Raw genomic sequence first — 19,111 nt, 5'->3', positions numbered from 1 at the left:
CTCTGTTCCACGTCTGACCATCTCAGCTTCAACAACAAGATAAAGATATCTGCTAGCCTCTCACCCATTCCGTGTGCCCTTTTCTCGAAATAATTATAATCCCATACTATTCCACAGGACTGGCGGGAACCCAAAATCTTCCCCATTTTCAAGTTTGCTTATCGCTAGTTGCCGCTCAATTATCGCCCCATGTCATTAACTAATAGAATCTGCGAACTACTGGAACACATTATTTTCGCTCAGGTCACCAGCTACCTCGAAGTGCACAGTGTAATCTGTAAGCCACAGTGCGGTTTCCGCAACAGGATATTCTTGCGACATTCAACTCGCTGGTTTTCTACATAATTTAGATTCTGCACTAGCTTCTCGCTTTAAAGTTGACGCTATCTTTCTCGATTATTCAAAATCTTTCGATCGTGTTCCCCAGTACAGATTTCTATTAAAGTAACACCGCTTAACATACACCCTAATGTCATCTCGGGGATTAAAGAATTTCTTTCGCCCAGAACATAGTTCACAGCCGTAAATAATTCTCATTCTTGTTTTGTGGACCTAACATGAGGTGTCCCTCAGTGCAGTGTTCTAGGTACCTTGGCTTTTGTAATTTACATTAGTGACTTGTCTTACTCTGTGTCCTCCCATGTTTTACTTTTCGACGATGATTGTGTGAACTATACCCTAATATACCAAGATACTGATCGTGAAGCCCTCCAGTCCGACCTTGTCAATAATAATATTTGGTTTGCCACATGGTGAAAGGGACACTAAAGTGAAAAATGATTTCTTATGTATCAGCAAATTACCGTTCTACAACACCAAAAACACCACTCTTACAACGATAAGACGTTTGGTAAGTCAGAAAAAGCGCAAGAACGAAATACGGGTGGCGACGCCTGCTTAAGTTCCCACACCTGGGGGCTGTGACGTCTTGGATTTCGATGGTATCTTCTAGGGCCTACTAATTACATATAGCGGTACAGACTGACTACATTGTGTTCTAAAGGAACCAAATATTAAACATGGCAAGTTTCGGGAACCTTCATTCAGCCAACGCGGCCCAAAAGCGAAAACATACTTTGGAGTCCCTGACGTCACGCTGACGTACCGGCGCTGGGGTTTCGGCGTGAAATTCCAATACTGATACTTGGACCTTCATTTTCTCATCTAATAATTGTCGGGCCCTTGGCCCTCTCTGCAGCGCGCACGGGGGAAGCCTTTGAAACGCGCGCCACAACGGCACTCGTCGCATGGAGCATGCGCATCGATCGCGGTATCGTAAGAACTCGCGCGGGGACTGCCGGGAAGGCGGCTGCCCGATAAGAATGCAGCGGAGACGGCACTCGTGGTTCTTTTGCGGGGCGCGGGCCTGGGGAGGCGCTGGTGGGGCGTGGCCCGTCTAGGTCTCTGTCCGAGCGTGCTGCAGAGCAGGGGGAAAGCGTATTTGCATTGTGTCCGCGGAAAGAGTGCTCTTGTTCGCTTTTGGAACTGTGCTTGCGCGCCTGGCTCGGTGCTTGCTTGCTTTCTGGGCTTTATGCATTGTGTTATCGACCGAAAGATTGTGTTGGTTGATGGTTTGTAACGGCCGTTCTTTCGTCGCTCTCTTTGGCTTGTATATTTTGTTGCCTCGCTCTTTTGCTGCTTGCTTCTTTGCTTTTGCTGCTTTTTGCTGATTTGCTTCTTTGCTGTTTGCTTGTTTTCTTATTTGGCCGCGAGGCTGCGGTAATTGATCGAGTTTCATATTACCGTAAATTAAAGCGGTTTTTGTTCTTTGCGCCACTGGTCCTCTGTCGTGCTGGTAGCGGCTCGCGGACCCCCTGAGCGAAGGCGAGGGGCCTTCATCTGGCGCCCAACGTGGTTTTCTTCTAGTTTTTTGTTTTTGTTCTGGAGTACGCTTCCGCACCGCAGGGACCACGAGCACGGGAACAAGGGAACCGCCCCCATCTCGCGGCAGCTGGCAATCCCCCCTAGGCCTACTTGACTTGCTCCGACATTGGGTCCCACAGCTCCTGCATCTGTACCCAACCGCTCTGACCCGCGTAAGCTCAATGAACGTTTTATTCTACCTATCGCTGTCCTTGCGCTCCGCTATTCCGCACCATCCTGCCTCCGCAGAACCGCTTGACATTGCTTGACCATTCCGTCGGACCGCTTTTCCCGTCCACTTACAACACCAAAGATGCACCGCCGGCATTTTAATGCACCTACGTTCGCGTAAAGTCAACAAGGGCGCGGTTGAAAATCATACTCGCCAAACCACTTGTACGATGCCTGATAAAAAGGGCCAAGCCGCGCCCGGACAAGATATGTCCAGCATTATTGCCCAGCTGACCGCGCTGCTCGAGCATCAGACAAACCAGGCAGCCAGCTTCCGTTTTCAGCTCGCTGTGCCTACATATGAAGGCCACACAGATAAGAAATCGGTGGCGGACTTCCTTCTGGAAATGCAAGATTACCGCGACGCGCAAGCCATTACGGATGACGTTCTTCTTCAGCGCGTTTTGCCCGTTGCCCTGACTGGGTCCGCCGCCCGCTGGCGTCGTCGCCAGTCATTCCAAAGTTGGACGCACTTTGAGCAGCTACTGCGAGCAGAATTCCTCCCCCCAGACTACGTCGTCCGCATGAAAGACGAGCTTCGCGCCCGTAGTCAGGCGGAGGAGGAAAGCCTCCAAGAATACATACGGTCCTTTCAGGAGCTTTACGAGCGCGCAGATCCTTCAGCACCAGAAACGGAAAGAGTCACCCGGGCAATCCGGCAATCTCACCCACGCTTTCAGGCTTATCTAAGGGGCCGTACTTTCTCTTCGCTTGACGATCTCTCTAAAGCGGCGTCCGATATTCAGGCGGCGATGTTGGCAGAGCTCACTTACCAGCCTCCACCCCCGCCTCAAGCCGCCCTCGAGCCGTCTTGCGCGTGGCACGGTTCTCAGATTGCAAGCCCGGGGAATATGGTACCACCCCCAAGGGCGCTAGACCCATTCATTCACCGCACCTTTGCCACCCAGGTACCTTTACGGCCTCCGGTCCGCGAACCCGCAACAACGTTGCCAGGCACTCGGGGCCGCAGCAGGCCTGTAGCGGCTGCCGCCCAATCAGGCGCAGAAGATACACGCAGGAGCATTCCAGTCTGCTTCCAGTGCGGAGGACGAGGCCACTACAAGAGCCAGTGCCCGAGCCCCCCGGGCATCCTCCAGCAGGGAAACGACGAGGGCCGGCGGTGGTGAGCAGCTACCAGTCGCCGGCCAACGACCTACCGCGCCCCGATGTCCCCTCGCAACATGCAGGCTCCGGAACGACCTCTCCGGCAGCAGCCTACCATCACGCGGTGTCACTTGCAACATCGAAGCATCTTGCAGCGGCCGCCAAGCACCGAGCGAGGGCTGGCGTTCCCGAGACTACGAAAAGCCGGGTGTTTTGGTCGTCTCACCATCCTGCGGCCACGGCGCTGAGCCGCAGACAGCCTCGGCAGCAGAGAGGGGGAGAGAAACGGCTCCTCACACTCGAATCACCACCGGCATCAACGGTAGTAGCTGTACCGGAAAGGTGTCACCCCCCCAGACCGAAGGCCCAGGATCTCGGACAAATGGTGAGGGCTTTGCCGTCCACGTTCAGTCTTCTTGACGCCCACCTTGAGAAAACACCATTGGTGGCGGTTAAAATGGCCGGCATAGAAGTACCTGCTATTTTAGACACCGGCTCTGCTGTTTCTGTTTTCGGCGATCGAGTCAAAAGTGCCTGCGAGACGAAACGTCTACAGTTACGAAGTGTAAACACGACCCTTCGCATGGCATCCGCTCACGTTGCGTCCGCTACGTCAGCAGCCCGGTTAACGGTTACCATCAATGATAAAAAATTCCGGCAACGCTTCCTACACCTTCCCGGACTTTCTTGCCCTGTGATTTTGGGCCGTAACTTCATAGCCAAAGCAGGAATCGTTCTCGATCTCTCTAAAGGCACCTACCAGTACGGCATGCATGCACATCCACTCAAGTTCATGACTAAGCCAGGAGAACCACAGTCAAATCTGTTTACCGCCAATATCTCTGCGGTCTCCGAGACTGGTAGTGGCATTCTCACTGTTCTGAAGTCTTTCACAGGATCTCCGGCGGAGAAGACCAAAATCGAGACAGCGCTTAAACCATTTGCCGAAATGTTCACGGAAGCTCCTGGAAGCGTTAATGTGCTTACTCATAGGATCGACACCGGATGTGCCCGCCCAATTCGTTTCAACCCGCGGCCCCTGAGCATCCACAAGCGAGCGCTTCTTGATAGTGCGCTAGACGAAATGATCGCTACCGGTGCAGTAAGACCGTCTAAGAGCCCTTGGGCGTTCCCAGTTGTATTAGCACCTAAGAAAGATGGCACGGCGCGGTTGTGTGTCGATTACCGTCGGTTGAACGCTGTCACAGTTCGAGACTCGTACCCCTTCCCATCGATCGATTCAGTGATGTATTCACTTGGGTCCGCAAAGTTCTTTACTACTTTAGACTGCAGCAGGGGCTTCCTGCAAATTCCGATCGCCCCCTGTGACATTGCAAAGACGGCATTCACTTGCCATCGGGGACTGTTCGAATTCGTCCGGTTGCCTTTTGGTTTGTGCAATTCACCGGCAACCTTTCAGCGTGTAATAGATATTGTGCTTCAAGACGCCAAATTCAATTATGCGATGGCTTACATGGATGACGTGGTAGTGTTCTCGAATACCCTGGAGGAGCATCTCCTTCACCTAACCACCGTTTTACAACGAATGCAGGCCGCACGCATCACCATTAACCCCCGGAAGGTTCAACTGGTTTCTACCAGAATCAACCTCCTAGGTTTCATTGTCGAGCAAGGCACATTCCGGCCTGACGAGGAGAAACTCCGGGCCATACTGCAGCTTCCACCACCAACCGACGTCAAGAGCCTGCAGCGGTATTTGGGCATGGTGGGCTTCTACCGCCACTTTATCCCCAACTGCGCTGACCTGGCAAGACCTCTCCACCAGCTCCTACGGAAAGGTGCCAGTTGGCACTGGACTGACGTGGAGCAGGGATCATTTCGGGCTCTGTCATCGGCTATCGCCGATACCGCACGTCTGCTGCTTCCCGACCTCAACCTGCCATTCACCGTGCAGACCGATGCAAGTGAGTATGGCATCGGCGCAGTCTTGCTTCAGAAGCACCAAGGAAAGCTTCACCCTCTGGCTTTTGCAAGTCGCACTCTCACAGGAGCGGAGCGGAACTATACCGTAACAGAGAAAGAGTGCCTAGCAATTGTATTTGCACTAAAGAAATTTGACATGTATCTGGATGGGGCTGACTTTACTATTCAGACTGACCACCAGGCCCTGACGTGGCTGTCAAAGCTACAAAACCCAGCCGGCCGTTTAGCCCGTTGGGCCCTCTCTCTTCAGAAGTATAATTACAGAGTAGAATACCGGAAAGGCACCTTCAACAAGGTAGCTGACGCCCTGTCCCGAGCACCACTCTCCGGGGACGGCGAGCCGGCACCCGAAGTTCTGGCTGTGGCAGTGCCTGTGGACGCCTGGGGAACACTGATCTCCCGCCAGCAGCTACTCGATGCCCAGCTAAGCGACGACCAGTGCAACTTGATACGCAAGGCACTGGACGGCGCCAAACCTGCCGGTAGCGGCAACTACGACTGCTACATGCAAGCAGACGATGGCCTGCTCTTGCGGTATATACCTGCTGCCGATACGGATTGCGGCGAGTCCCCATTCCGTGTCGTTGTGCCTAGGAAGCTGCGCAAGCCTTTTCTAGAGTACTTTCATGACACCCGGCTCGCCGGTCATAGCGACGGCAAGAAAACATTCGAGAAGTTGTGTCGCGTCGCGACATGGCCGCACATGAGAAAGGATGTCTTTAGATACGTTCGCACATGTCCTACCTGCCAGACCGTAAAACCGAGGGGAGGGAAGCCACCGGGCTTCATGCAACCAGTTGAGAGTCGATACCCATGGGAAATTGTGGCATGTGATGTTATGGGCCCATACCCCAGGTCAGCTAAAGGGAATCGATACTTGTTAGTGGTCACTGACCATTTCTCCAAATGGGTAGAGCTGTACCCGCTGCGCAAGCTGGATTCTAAGATAATCTGGGATAAGTTGTTGGAAGCGTTCACCCGTTTCGGTTTCCCAGCGCAGCTCATCACAGACAATGCCACATATTTCACAGGCAGGATATTCGTTGACACTTGCAAAGCTCTTGGCGTGCAGCACAAAAGGACTACACCATACCACCCTCAAGCCAACATCACAGAGCGTGTCAACAGAAACCTTAAAACAATGCTGGTGGCTTTCACCGAGCGGCACAAGGACTGGGACGTGCGTATCCAGGAGATGGCTTTCGCCACAAGGACTACAGTAAACCGGTCGACAGGGTTTACGCCAGCGGCTATTCTTCTCGGTCGCGAGCTCCGGTTTCCTATTGAGCATGCATTCACCAACGGCTCTGAATTACCAACTTGCAATTATTCCACGTTCACACAAACCCTTTCCAGCCGCCTGGCCCACACTCTGAAGGAGGCCAGGGAAAACTTGGACCTTGCCCGCCTGGAACATGGCAATCAGTACAACAAAGGCAGGCGGCCCCTGGAGTTCGCGGTCGGCGACGAAGTGCTCCGCCGCACGCACCCACTCAGCGATGCTGCAAAAGGGTTTGCTGCTTCCCTCGCGCCTAGATGGGATGGCCCTTACGTGATCGCGAAACGTATTTCTAGTTTGGTGTACCTCTTGCGGGAAAAACACGGCAGCAGAGTAATAGGGCCCGTAAGCTTGCACGACCTCAAAGCGTACTACGAGCGCCCATCAGACAGCAGTTAGCCTTTACCACGAGTTCCGCAGTTAACGAGGCTGTACCCTACGTCCGTTATCTGTTAATCGCGACTTCTTTTTACATTTGCTGTCCTTGGATATCCTCGCCTTACGCAGAATGCCATGCTACCACTCCAGCGAATGTGACCAGCCTGGCTGCCACGGCGGCCCATCGAAACATCACCTACGTCGTCGGCCTCTCACCGGGGCGACCGATGTGCGCTAGCGTTGGTTGGGCGAAAAGTGAATTGACTCTGAAGGAGCGCGCGCCTTGAGCGCATGCCAACTGGAGCCGTCACGTGGAGCACCGAACGACGCCAGGCACCATTCCAGCCTATCGCGTGCCAACTGCCCCGAACATTTTGCTTCGCAAAAGCCGTGATGTACTCGACTAGGACGATGCATGGTGCGGTTGGACATAGTGTTGTTACATAGTGTTGTTACATAGTGTTGTTACATAGTGTTGTTACATAGTGTTGTTACATAGTGTTGTTACATAGTGTTGTTACATAGTGTTGTTACATAGTGTTGTTACATAGTGTTGTTACATAGTGTTGTTACATAGTGTTGTTACATAGTGTTGTTACATAGTGTTGTTACATAGTGTTGTTACATAGTGCTGTTGGACACCCAGGCGGGTGTCCGGTCTTGTACGGGGGGGAGTGTCGGGCCCTTGGCCCTCTCTGCAGCGCGCACGGGGGAAGCCTTTGAAACGCGCGCCACAACGGCACTCGTCGCATGGAGCATGCGCATCGATCGCGGTATCGTAAGAACTCGCGCGGGGACTGCCGGGAAGGCGGCTGCCCGATAAGAATGCAGCGGAGACGGCACTCGTGGTTCTTTTGCGGGGCGCGGGCCTGGGGAGGCGCTGGTGGGGCGTGGCCCGTCTAGGTCTCTGTCCGAGCGTGCTGCAGAGCAGGGGGAAAGCGTATTTGCATTGTGTCCGCGGAAAGAGTGCTCTTGTTCGCTTTTGGAACTGTGCTTGCGCGCCTGGCTCGGTGCTTGCTTGCTTTCTGGGCTTTATGCATTGTGTTATCGACCGAAAGATTGTGTTGGTTGATGGTTTGTAACGGCCGTTCTTTCGTCGCTCTCTTTGGCTTGTATATTTTGTTGCCTCGCTCTTTTGCTGCTTGCTTCTTTGCTTTTGCTGCTTTTTGCTGATTTGCTTCTTTGCTGTTTGCTTGTTTTCTTATTTGGCCGCGAGGCTGCGGTAATTGATCGAGTGTTTCATATTACCGTAAATTAAAGCGGTTTTTGTTCTTTGCGCCACTGGTCCTCTGTCGTGCTGGTAGCGGCTCGCGGACCCCCTGAGCGAAGGCGAGGGGCCTTCATAATCAAACTATTTTTTTGAAATTACTGCCTGCAGGATTCTCAAGCAATGCTTCATTAGTCTAAACTGATTTATTGTTTCGCTTTAGTGTCCATTTAAAGACGTTGAATGCATGCGAAACAAAGTTAACGTCATTTACTCAACGTAATGGCGGTTTAACAACATCGTACCTTCTAAATAACACCGAAATTGAACTTAGTACTACATATAACCTTGGAATTAACTTTCAATCAGATCTAACATGGTATTTTCATATCGACGTTATCCTTCCTTAAGCGAAGTGTTCACTCGGCCATTCAAACATTCTCTGAAACTTGCCCTCCTCAGACACGTATTCTCGAGTACATTACACTTGTTCGTCCAAAAATTAAATACGCTGCCGCCATTTGGGATCCAGTTCAGGCCTACCTTACTCTTAAGATGAAATTCATGCAAAACCGTGCTATACTCTTTCTTTTTTTCAGATTACTGGCTTCATAGCAGCATATCTGCACTGACAAATGATTCAGAGTTAGAAAGCTTATCACATCGTCACCAAGCAGCTCGCTTTGCGCTTGTTTATGAGTTTATCATCATGCAATTATTTCTGACGATTTCTTTCAGTCCCCTGCAGCGATTTTACCTCGCCGCGATCCCCAGGTCAAAATTAAACGACCGAGATTTCATTCTCGTCGTTTAGGAAATTCATTCATGCCGCGCACTAACGTCGAATGGAACCACATGCCACCACACGTCGCTACTGAAGGAAGCGCTGCGAGATTTCCGGAGCTGCTATACACTGAACACACTGTCTGATTTAATTGATTTGTGTCCACTTTCCACTTTTCATTCTTGCCGATTGAGATGTTTGTACCATTAACATGTTAAATTTTCTCCTGCTCTATCTAGTAAGCATCTTACAGCATTTGAAATTTCTATTTTGCTTTCTTGTTTGTTTTTGAGCACATTTGTAAGCATTTATTAGGTTTTCTTATGCCCTGTATTATTCATTTTCTATATCACGGGTTATGACTAGCGTTAAAACTGTTGTGCGGGTTCTAGTCCAAAATAATGTACGGTCTTGCGTTTACTGCTCTTTTCCTACACCTCCCCCCCCCCCCCCCCCACGCGATGTTATTCACGCGCTATTTATAATTCAGGTTTTGGTTCGTATGCCAGTCACGCTATTATTGTGTAACTATTCTGATTCCCATGTTATTTTACTACCTCTCCCCCGCCCACCCGTGACTATGTAATACACTATTTGAGGACCTTTAGGGGTTTTCTTGAATAAATAAAATAAGTATGAGCCAAAAACCATCGCACTGCATCCCACAGCGAACTTGAAATATTGTGTCGGTAACAGCAAAAAATTGCTTGCCCTCGCTTCTGTTGCGTCCAAAATGCTGCCGTGCGCATTTTTTGGGTGCTCCCGATGAGGCAGCCCCTTCATCATCGCCCGCCGAGACGGCGCCGGTGCCCGACACTGACTGTGCAGTGCAAAGAAGCTCACTTCGAGGCCAGAACAACCGCTACCTTCTGTAGAATCGTTAACGACCGCGAAGTTATAGTAGGTATGCATGTATCTATGCAATGCCTGCACATTGTAGTAAAGGCTGTCCATAGCGTGAACCCATCACAAACGCTTTATGCAAAACCCGTAAGACAGGTTTCCATGTAGTCAACAACGCTGGCGTCATCAGCTCTGGGGTAATCCTTAAAAAGAATTGGTTTTGGTAATTTTAGGAGACGTAGCCTTGACAATCCGCAAGAAAAGCGAGACAAGGTAATGATCAAATAAATCATCTGCGATTGACACGATATGCTCAGAAGTGGTTCGGTTTGTCTCCTCCTCTTTCTGGTCCTGTCGTCTAGCGCTGATTGAATTTTATTGTTACTAAAAATATAACATCTAATAAGAACATGATGACCCTTGCAAACGCGTGCGTCTATTAACCAGTTAGACTACATCATGTGTTAGCATGATGTCAAAACTAATGTCAGCGTTTGTATGAGCCTTATTGTTTGTTTGGAGGAGCTCCTAATTTACACCGGGTAAGTTAAGATCGCAGATAAAAAAAAATATTATTTTGGTAGTGAAACACGTGCTCTTGAAGTTTAATGATATAATCAGGTGTGGCGTTAGATGGTCTGTAACATGCAATCAGCAAAAAGCAATGACCCCAGCATGATAACCTAGTGCATAAGTACTCCAGGTCGTGAATATCGCCGACAGGGCAGCTCTTATCTGATCTTTAACTAGAACGGCTACGCCTCCACCTCTGCGCATGCTCCCCTTACGAAGAACTTTGTAATGGGGTGGAAAGATGAGTTCATTTGTTATATCGCCACGCTGCCAGTTCTTCGTTATGACAGCGATGTGTGGATCGTGTTGTAGCAAGCAATGCCTAGGAAAACTGCCCTATTCACCGCGCTACGAGCATTGAAATTCATGACACGTAGGTGTTTTGCCTTGGCTGAAGCTCAATTTCCGTGGAAGGCAGGTTGGAATATTTCTAAACATGATAGTTCTGAAACTTTTTTTTGTACATTGGCGACTTTCGTGCCCATTTCTGCGCTTGCGCGTGACGACGGGTCATTGGACGGTGTACTTCTGTGTTTCTTTTTAACAGGAATTTTCTCATATTTTTTCGTCGCTGCAATTGAGAGCTATGCTATTGATGTACAATTTGTCAAAACCTAAGGAAACTTAGTCCCCATTCTTGCGGTTTTCTTTCGTACTTACGCACAGCTCACTTCTAACTTTTCAAACTTTCGCGAATAGACTTCACTTATTGGTTAGCAGTGTTCTTCAGCTTGTGGCATTGTTTAAAAATTAACGCTCTGTCTCTTGTGTCGAACAATCTGAGGATGACCGGTCGTTTCTTATTTTTGAACGTTCGACCTAACCTTTGTATACGTTTTATAGCTATCGAGTTCACCTCGAGAAGTTCTTGAAAGATATCTTTATTTACGGCTCTTTCTAGTGGATCGCGGTTTTCACTATTTTTTTGCATTCTTTCGTTGCCACGCCAGAGATATGATGATGATGACGATTTATTGGCATCGCCTTTGAAACGCGGCGGACACATAGTCGCTTATACTCAATCTAAGGCGGTTTTAGCGCTGTGGAAGCTAAACAAATATTTAGCCAATAGGAAGGCCTAAAGCACCTCGAAATGTGCTGATCCATACCGGGTGGTCTGCTCAGCGTCTGCTCACCATGTTCTTACATGCTCCATGATTGGTGGATGGGCGCAAAAAATGTTTTACGCCGTAACCATAAGCTGCATTTACGTGCATGCGATAGCAGGGCCTTGGCTTTACATGTACGCTTTCCCTACAGTTACCTTGCTGCCTACTTAGCAAGCAGTACGGGCGAAAGGCCTTACAAATGTTCACCTGCGCCACAGACTCTGCTCGGGGTCGGCATTGCGTTTACTAAGTACAGTGATCACGTACCATGCTACAGCGGGGTAGTAAATTAATGATGCAGCGAACAATTACGCTTTTATAGCGTTGAACATCGTAAACGCATCACCAATACTAATGCTGTCGCGCCATCTGCTAACTAGAACTCAAACCAGTTTTGCAGCTCGGTGCCATGTCTGTAGCAGTGTGAAAACAAACAGCCAGTCTCAACAATTACGCCAAAACATACCTTATGATTTGACCTCAGCTCGAGATGAGACTTAGCGATGACGAATTTTGCCGCTTGTTTCTTGCTGACAGGGCAAAGAGTCAGTAACAAGCACGAATTTGAATCGAAGAGGGTGGTCGGCGCTGTACAAGCGCTGGCACGTTGCCATGGTTAAGGTGGCTATTACGGCTGTTACCAGCAGTAGCTGCCACGAAAAATTGTTGGTATACGATGTGCATGCACAAAGGTCCTAACATGTCACGTATCGGTGGAAGCTACAACCAGCTTTTGAGATGCAGTGCACCCAGGTTCATTTGAAAAGTGACACAATACAATGGTGGGGATTACGCACACGACATATATTTCAGCACGATAGTGTTTTACGCCAGCGTCCATCATCAAATTCTTCACTCTAAGAACAGTTTACACCCATTGGCGTGCCCCTTCTGCCACGCAACGATAATCGCCATCGGCCTTGATGCGTTTCCTTTCTTTAACGCTGCGAGCCCGGAACTTTGCAGTAACGAACGGCACGCGCGTTATCAGAAGGGGCACTTCAAAGCGTGTAAACTGTTCTATGCTGATAAGGTGCGTGCCGTTCGTTACTGGAAAGTTCCGGGCTCGCGGCGTTAAAGAAAGGAAACGCATCAAGGCAGATGACGATTATTGTTGTGTGGCAGAAGGGGCACGCGAAAGGGTGTAAACTGTTCTTAGAGTGCTGTAACGCGTAAAATATGCTCTCGCTCGACATCAAATTCCTTAAACTTTAAAAGTAGCGCTATCCTTTCGACTTTTCCGCCGCCGCGCAGGCTATCCGCCTTCCTCCGTTACCGGCACCGTCCGCTGTCCCTCTCCCCTTTTCGGTACGACTACCACCATAACGTGCTTTTAGAAATATCTACTGCGTCATTTTTGATGCAAGTGAATGAATACGCGGCGCAGTGTACATATAATATGTTCTTTACATGGGGACGGTGGCGTCCGTCGTGTCTGCGTCGTTTGTTTACCAATTTATTTACCAAATCACCCACAGCGCCTACGATAGGCATTAGAGTCGGAGGGTATTACATAAAAGAAAAAAAAAAGATTCCCAATACAGGCAGCATAGGATAAAACGCCGCAACGTGTTTGTGTCTATAATATTGCTACGGAACAGTATATGCAATCACGAAGAGGCGAGCAGTGTGAAGACGAGGACGACGATTAGAGGCTAGCGCGGGCTGTTGCCTGTTGGCCAACTACGGCGTATTTCCCTGTAAGTATACTTGTATATAGCTTTTCGCCTGCGTATTCCTACGTAACATATCTGGTGGAGGTGGACGTTCCCTGTACCTCGTCACGGAGCTTCGCAGTGGACGGTACGTCGAGCCTTCCTTCATGGCTCCCGGTGACGACAACTCGACTCCGCCGGCTCCGACACCTGCTGCCACTTCAACAACCTACATCACCCTCCCAGCTCCCGTGATCCTGACGAATTCTCGTGCAAAGATGGGGAAGACGTCGAGGACTGGAACAGCCTGTACGAACACGTCAGCCGCAATAACCGGTGGGACCCTACTGTCATGCTCGCCAACGTAGTCTTTTACCTCAGTGGTACACGTCGAGTTTGGTTTCGGACGCACGAAGATGAGCTCACCAGTTGGATTCGCTTAAGCAAAAGCTCTTAGACTTGTTCGGCAACCCCTATGGTCACCAAGTTGCCGTGCAGAAGGCGCTTTCAGGCCGTGTGCAGACGTCGACAGAGCCCTATATCACATACATTCAGGACGTCTTGGCTCTGTGCCGCTAAGTTGACGCACACATGACTGAGTCAGACAAGGTTTCCCACATCCTCAAAGGCATTGCCGATGACGCCTTGAACTTGCTCGTTTTCAACAACGTGGCGACAGTGGATGCAGTTATAAAAGAGTGCCGCCGCCTGGAACTCGCTAAAAGCCGACGTATTGATCAGCAGTTTGCCCGTCTGCCCAACACCCCAGCGACATCTTCCTGTGCCGACGCTCCTCGTCCCAACAACCCTGGCGATGTTACCGGGATCGTCCGGCGTGAGATCGAGGCCACCTATCCAGCTGCCCTCGACTCCAGCTCCTCCAACGCACTTGCAGTCACAGTTTGCCTGATCCAGGCAGTTGTCTGCCAGGAGTTCGAATACATGGGTCTTCACACCATCTGCTCGGCCCATCGCCCTGATACCCACCCGGCTTCGATTCCGCCCCGTCCCGCATCTTCTTACCCACCGTGTTTCCGCAACCCATCTGAATGGCGCACTGCTGACGACAAGTCCATTTGTTTTCACTGCCATTGAATCGGCTACATTTCTAGGCACTGTCGCAGTCGCTGGAGTTCTCCGACCTGGACCACTTATACTACCTACTCTCGCCCCCCAGGTGGCCCTTCTCGTCCCTATGCCACACGCTCCGATAATGCCACCACTGATTCTCCGGCGCCGAACCGCCCCTATTCTCGTTCGCCTTCGCGCCAACGACGACAATCTCGCTCTCCCCAGCCCCGTCGCTCCTATTCCCCGACTCCTTTCGGACACCGCTCCCAGCCGGAAAACTAGGCGATGCAGTGCCTCGAGGTGACGCTGCATTGCTCCCTACGCCGTCAAATCCTCTACTGACGTTGCCCACACGTGCATTCCTCTCCCACCTTCGTATCCACTTTCGTTGCTGTCCCCTTTCCTTTCCACCCATTCAACTTTTCTAGACTTCACTTACAATCTACAAATAATTTCCGCTATGGTTTCCTGGATCTCACTGCTTGTGGGCTTCTTATGATTTCGGCTGACCAAGATTTCGCCGCTAAGTTCCCCTTCTTCTCGATGACTATGAGATCAGACGAAGCCGGTGCAGGGTGGTTTTTTGTTATCAAGTAAACAGTTGGGGCCCAGAATACTGAAGCCTACATGAGGACTGCTCCCGTCGAGTTACGGATAAATGTTGAAGCGAAATTTCTTTATAGCTAATTCGCTCACGACGCGTTTAAAAAGGCGCCTTGTGTGCACGCGAAAAAATTTGTCGTGAAGGCAAGAGCAGCGAGTCTTAAGTCGTCGCAGATGTTTTTCGCAAATGTAAGCATTTTGGATGCTGAGTAAACACAAAGGCAACAGAATCACCGCCACGTTGAGTTGCGAAGGTTTTGTTCATGGCTCTTTTTGATCCCTTCAAATAAGAAGAAACATTTAATGTGTTGGAAAACAAAATTCTGCAACTCAAATGCTCGACACTGGCATCCATAGTGTTTCGGAAGGATGCTGAATATCGCGGCATCAGAAAGTTGAGATTTATTTGAGAAAACAATACGCACTAGAGATTAAAAAAGAACATCGAGCCTCGCCTATGAAAATAAACAAATGGGAATAAAAGAAGTGTTTTAAGCTCTTTATTTTAGCACAGACAGCAATTGAAACTAACCGATAGCAGAATTTCATTTATCGCGTAGTTCCTAGCAATACATACTGTTACTGCACTCGTGCTGTTTTATTCGATGCTGTTTTGAGATACAGAAGCCGATAGATAAATGACTCACATTCACGAAAAGAACGATTCAAATATTCATAGATGAGTTGTGGCCCTTTCTTGTTTAGGTATACATTTTGCAAACGATGGCTCAAGGGATATCAAAACATGGCCCCATGTACTGTCCCTAAGAGAAAATTTTACCACAGGGCTAACTTTAATTTCGCTAATGAAATACATGAAAACGCATAAATGTTCTTATTCGGCAACCGCTTTACAAATATGAATGAAATTGCTCAATCTATGGGATAAAGTTGAACGTTACACACTGTATCTCGGAGACCTTGCTTGGGATCTGCGAAGTTTCAGAAAATTTGCTGAAAACTTGTACTTTTCAAGAAACTTAAAGCCCTATTTACAAATTCATTATACTGCACTGAAAATAGTAAAGCAATGAACGGGACTAGTTGGTGGACTCTTACGATCGCATTGCGCTTAGTATTACATGAACGGAAGAACATTAACAGTATAAAACGACTTCGTAGTTTGTGCCACGTACATCCATTTTCTGGTGTTTTATGTTCTTTATTTAGTTCTTCAGTCAGTGTAATTCTAAACGCAATAGAATCATGAACCGAAAGTAGATATTGCCACTTATGAAACTGTGTAAATTACATCTAATTGAGCGTCCAGAGTGTACAAATATGATATGTAAATTTACTGTTCTGCGTGAAATTCTTATAATGCTTACGAAGGCTTAGCAAAAGTCCTACTCCCAAACTATGGATAAATAGATGCAGTTTATCAAAGTGTGATATTGCTTTTTATTTATAGAATCACGGAATTGTCAACATTCTTGATGGATTTTTATACGCATTGCTGATTTCTAAACATATGTGCAGAAGAATTGAAGGCCAAGCCAGAAATGTACTTCTACAATTGGTAGATCTTACTTTTGTTTTTGGAGCATTCTATCCCCGTAAAGAAACGTCTGCTTTTCTATGTGTTTAGATGCGAGAACCTGAGGCAAAATGTTCCTCTGAACTCGGGTATTCACCCGTGCTTTAAATCAAAGCTGATAGTGACAGAACGCGCACTTCGTACTCGCGCGCAACAGTCCAAATAATAGGGACTCTCTCACTACGGTGAAAAGTTATACATACCGAAACGACCGGTACAGTGGCAGAAAATTGGCATTACCTGTAACTCGCTCGAGGCTTCTCCGGCCATAGGGTTTTAGACTAGAAGCATGTCCTACATTCCTGACAATCCATGCAGTACCAAACTACTCGTCCTATGTTACGGAGCTGTTGGTGATGTCACAGGATGTGGAAAGAAGACAGGGTTGGCGGCAATCATTCCTTTTGCGCAGTGGTGGGGGAATTCCGAGTGGGCGTATTCATCGAGGAAGTTCTTTATCTACGGTCCCGCTGCGCCGAGGCTCTGACTTTCCTCTTTCAAGGATGTCTTGTTATATGTTATTCACAGTAATCTAAAATTTCTAATACCATTACTGAATCTCGATAAAGATGAAAAAAAATGAACAAAAGCTGTCACTGGTAAGAAACGCTCCAAATTTTTATTTATCCATATAACACACGCATGTCAAATTTATAGAATGTGCATTCATTTGACACCTTTATGTTTTAAATATGCATTCACGTACCTGCTGCATCACATTTTAAGAAAAAAGAAATTCTGCCAGATCCTATTTCCCGATGACAGTCGTCGTTAATGCAGTTAGCCACCAAAAAAGTGCAGCGACACACCGAGCTGCCCTACCGAAACGCATCAGAAACTGCTCAATTATCCGCGTAATGCGGCCGAGCTCAGATCTTGCTCATCCCCCCGAACGCTCTGTGCTGCCAGCGGCACATCCACGATGTGCACGTGTAGCCTCCGAGATGGGTGATACTCCGGTACGCACTAACGCTGAGAATTATTCCTTCACCGCTCATAGGCATGCGTGGCACAGCGCTGAAGCGTCGTGCTGCTGTTCTTGAGGAGCCCATATACCGCGGGTGTAGAAGCGCCCGCCCTGTGAAAAATGAAGAAATGTTTTTAATGGCCGCTGTTGCTCTCCCACAGGTAGTTTTAAAGAAGTGAGATAAAAGCACACCTTATAGAACAAAGTGGGTAGTCCTCAAGAATGATAATCGCAATAAATTATACGGACCCCATGCGCTGTTTGAATCAGATGTAGCGAAGATTCCATTGGTGTTTGCGAGGAACGCTGCTCATTAGCGGCCACTCGCAAATGAAGAACGCAGGACCAAGTACAAGATCTTCACCGGGAATCGCCTTAATAGGCATAAAAGTGTGACACTGCAACACGCAGACCTTGCGCATGAAGACAAAGGAATGGCGATCTATTGACATCGACATTATGACGACAAGAGAGTGACGAATGCGGCAAGATGACAAAAGGATGATGACGCCGAGATGAAGACGACAAAGTCACGGCAATTGAACGACCACGATGGCACTACAACGACTGTATGACAAGAGCATAATGAAGACACCGAATTGATTACAACAGAATGTCGACTGCATTTGAAACAAGCCATGATAACAATATAACGACGACTGCGTGATTATGACCTCTTGACGACGGCGCTAGGATGACAATGAAATGACATATTTTAATAGAAGACAACTGTATGATGAGAACATCTTGATGCCGACAGAATAGCGGCAATGGTGTGACGATGACGAAATGACAACGACGGGAGAATCACCAGGAGTAGATGACGACAGATTGATGATGACGTAATGGAAATGACGAAGTAAACATGAGGGAACGATGACGACAGTTAGGCAACGAAGGAATGACGATGATGAGATGAAGGCGATAAAAGGCGCTTTCGAGCCCTTAGAAATATAGTGCAACTCCCGTATTTAACTAAATCTCTAGGAACATTGCGCCCACATGACTCATTATATGCCTCGAATTAACGTGAAAATGTCAATTGTATTGTCTTGTGTCCCAGACAGTGGCGCATACCCACTGTGGGGGATTGGCCAAGAAGCAGGCGGTTTTCCGTAAGGTTAAAAGTATAGAGAAACTAGATTTGAATTGTGTGGGAAGTTTTCTTCTTTATTCACATTAGGCACACTTCGTGCGCGATTAGTTTAGTACGCTTCGAGCACTCTGTAACGCTTTAATTGCTAATATTTTTGCTACAAGTGGTGTAAATAACGTACACATTGCGAACCCCGTAGATTGTCCACAACACCGTCCATTGTTCTCCACCTGCGACAAGTTGCTTTTGCATCCACCTTTATTTCCATTTTTTCTCATTTCTTTAATTCAATTAGTAGGTAGAAGTAATTTCTCCTTTCTTGTCCTTGATGTCATTGTTTGTTGCCTTTTTATGATATTGTTACGTGGGAAGACGCAGACGTGACGCTATATGCAAGTACAGGTCGATAGGGTGCGCTTGTTTGGTTTCGTTTGGTGTCTGTAGATATAGCACAACCCTCTACGGGGGACTGGCCATGAATCGGGCGGCAGTGGGTCGAAAAAGAATAAATACCTAAATAGGATTTTTTTATTGAAAATGAGATATGAAATCAATTCTAATCATTAATAATAATTTTCAAACAATAGTAGGTTAAAATTAGAAGGTAATGTTTTTGGTTTCTTGTTGTGGAAAATAAAACAGTAAAATTAGCCTGGGAGTCTCCTTGTTTCCATTACAAAATTATATATGGCATCACATACGTTCCTATTACAGTGTCCTAGTGCCGACGCCCCCAGAGACAGAATGATAGGTAGCGTAATGACTAATCCAAGTTGGCGGAAAGGACCTTCTAGAAGTCGTTTTCTATGCACGTTGAACCTAGGACACTCTATAAAGAGATGATCTATAGTTTCGGGTTCATTGCAG

At 48.2% G+C, this 19,111-nt stretch overlaps 1 protein-coding gene and 1 long non-coding RNA gene across 2 annotated transcripts; both read left to right on the top strand.

Moving 5' to 3' along the window:
* The first annotated feature begins 1,750 nt into the window (after positions 1-1,750).
* Positions 1,751-8,075, top strand: LOC126522238 (uncharacterized). Its single transcript, XR_011895254.1, has 3 exons — positions 1,751-2,036; positions 3,003-3,583; positions 6,929-8,075. It is a non-coding gene; the product is annotated as an uncharacterized lncRNA (long non-coding RNA).
* Positions 2,033-2,970, top strand: LOC140212819 (uncharacterized). Its single transcript, XM_072288593.1, has 2 exons — positions 2,033-2,919; positions 2,963-2,970. The coding sequence occupies exons 1-2, from the start codon at positions 2,196-2,198 to the stop codon at positions 2,968-2,970; spliced, it is 732 nt and encodes a 243-aa protein (XP_072144694.1). The 5' UTR covers positions 2,033-2,195.
* Positions 8,076-19,111: the final 11,036 nt, after the last annotated feature.

The sequence above is a fragment of the Dermacentor andersoni genome, chromosome 6 (genome assembly GCF_023375885.2).
Source record: "Dermacentor andersoni chromosome 6, qqDerAnde1_hic_scaffold, whole genome shotgun sequence".
Classification (NCBI taxonomy): domain Eukaryota; kingdom Metazoa; phylum Arthropoda; class Arachnida; order Ixodida; family Ixodidae; genus Dermacentor; species Dermacentor andersoni.
The sequence above is the reverse complement of the archived record's forward strand: the minus strand, read 5'-3'. Positions and strand labels throughout refer to the sequence as shown.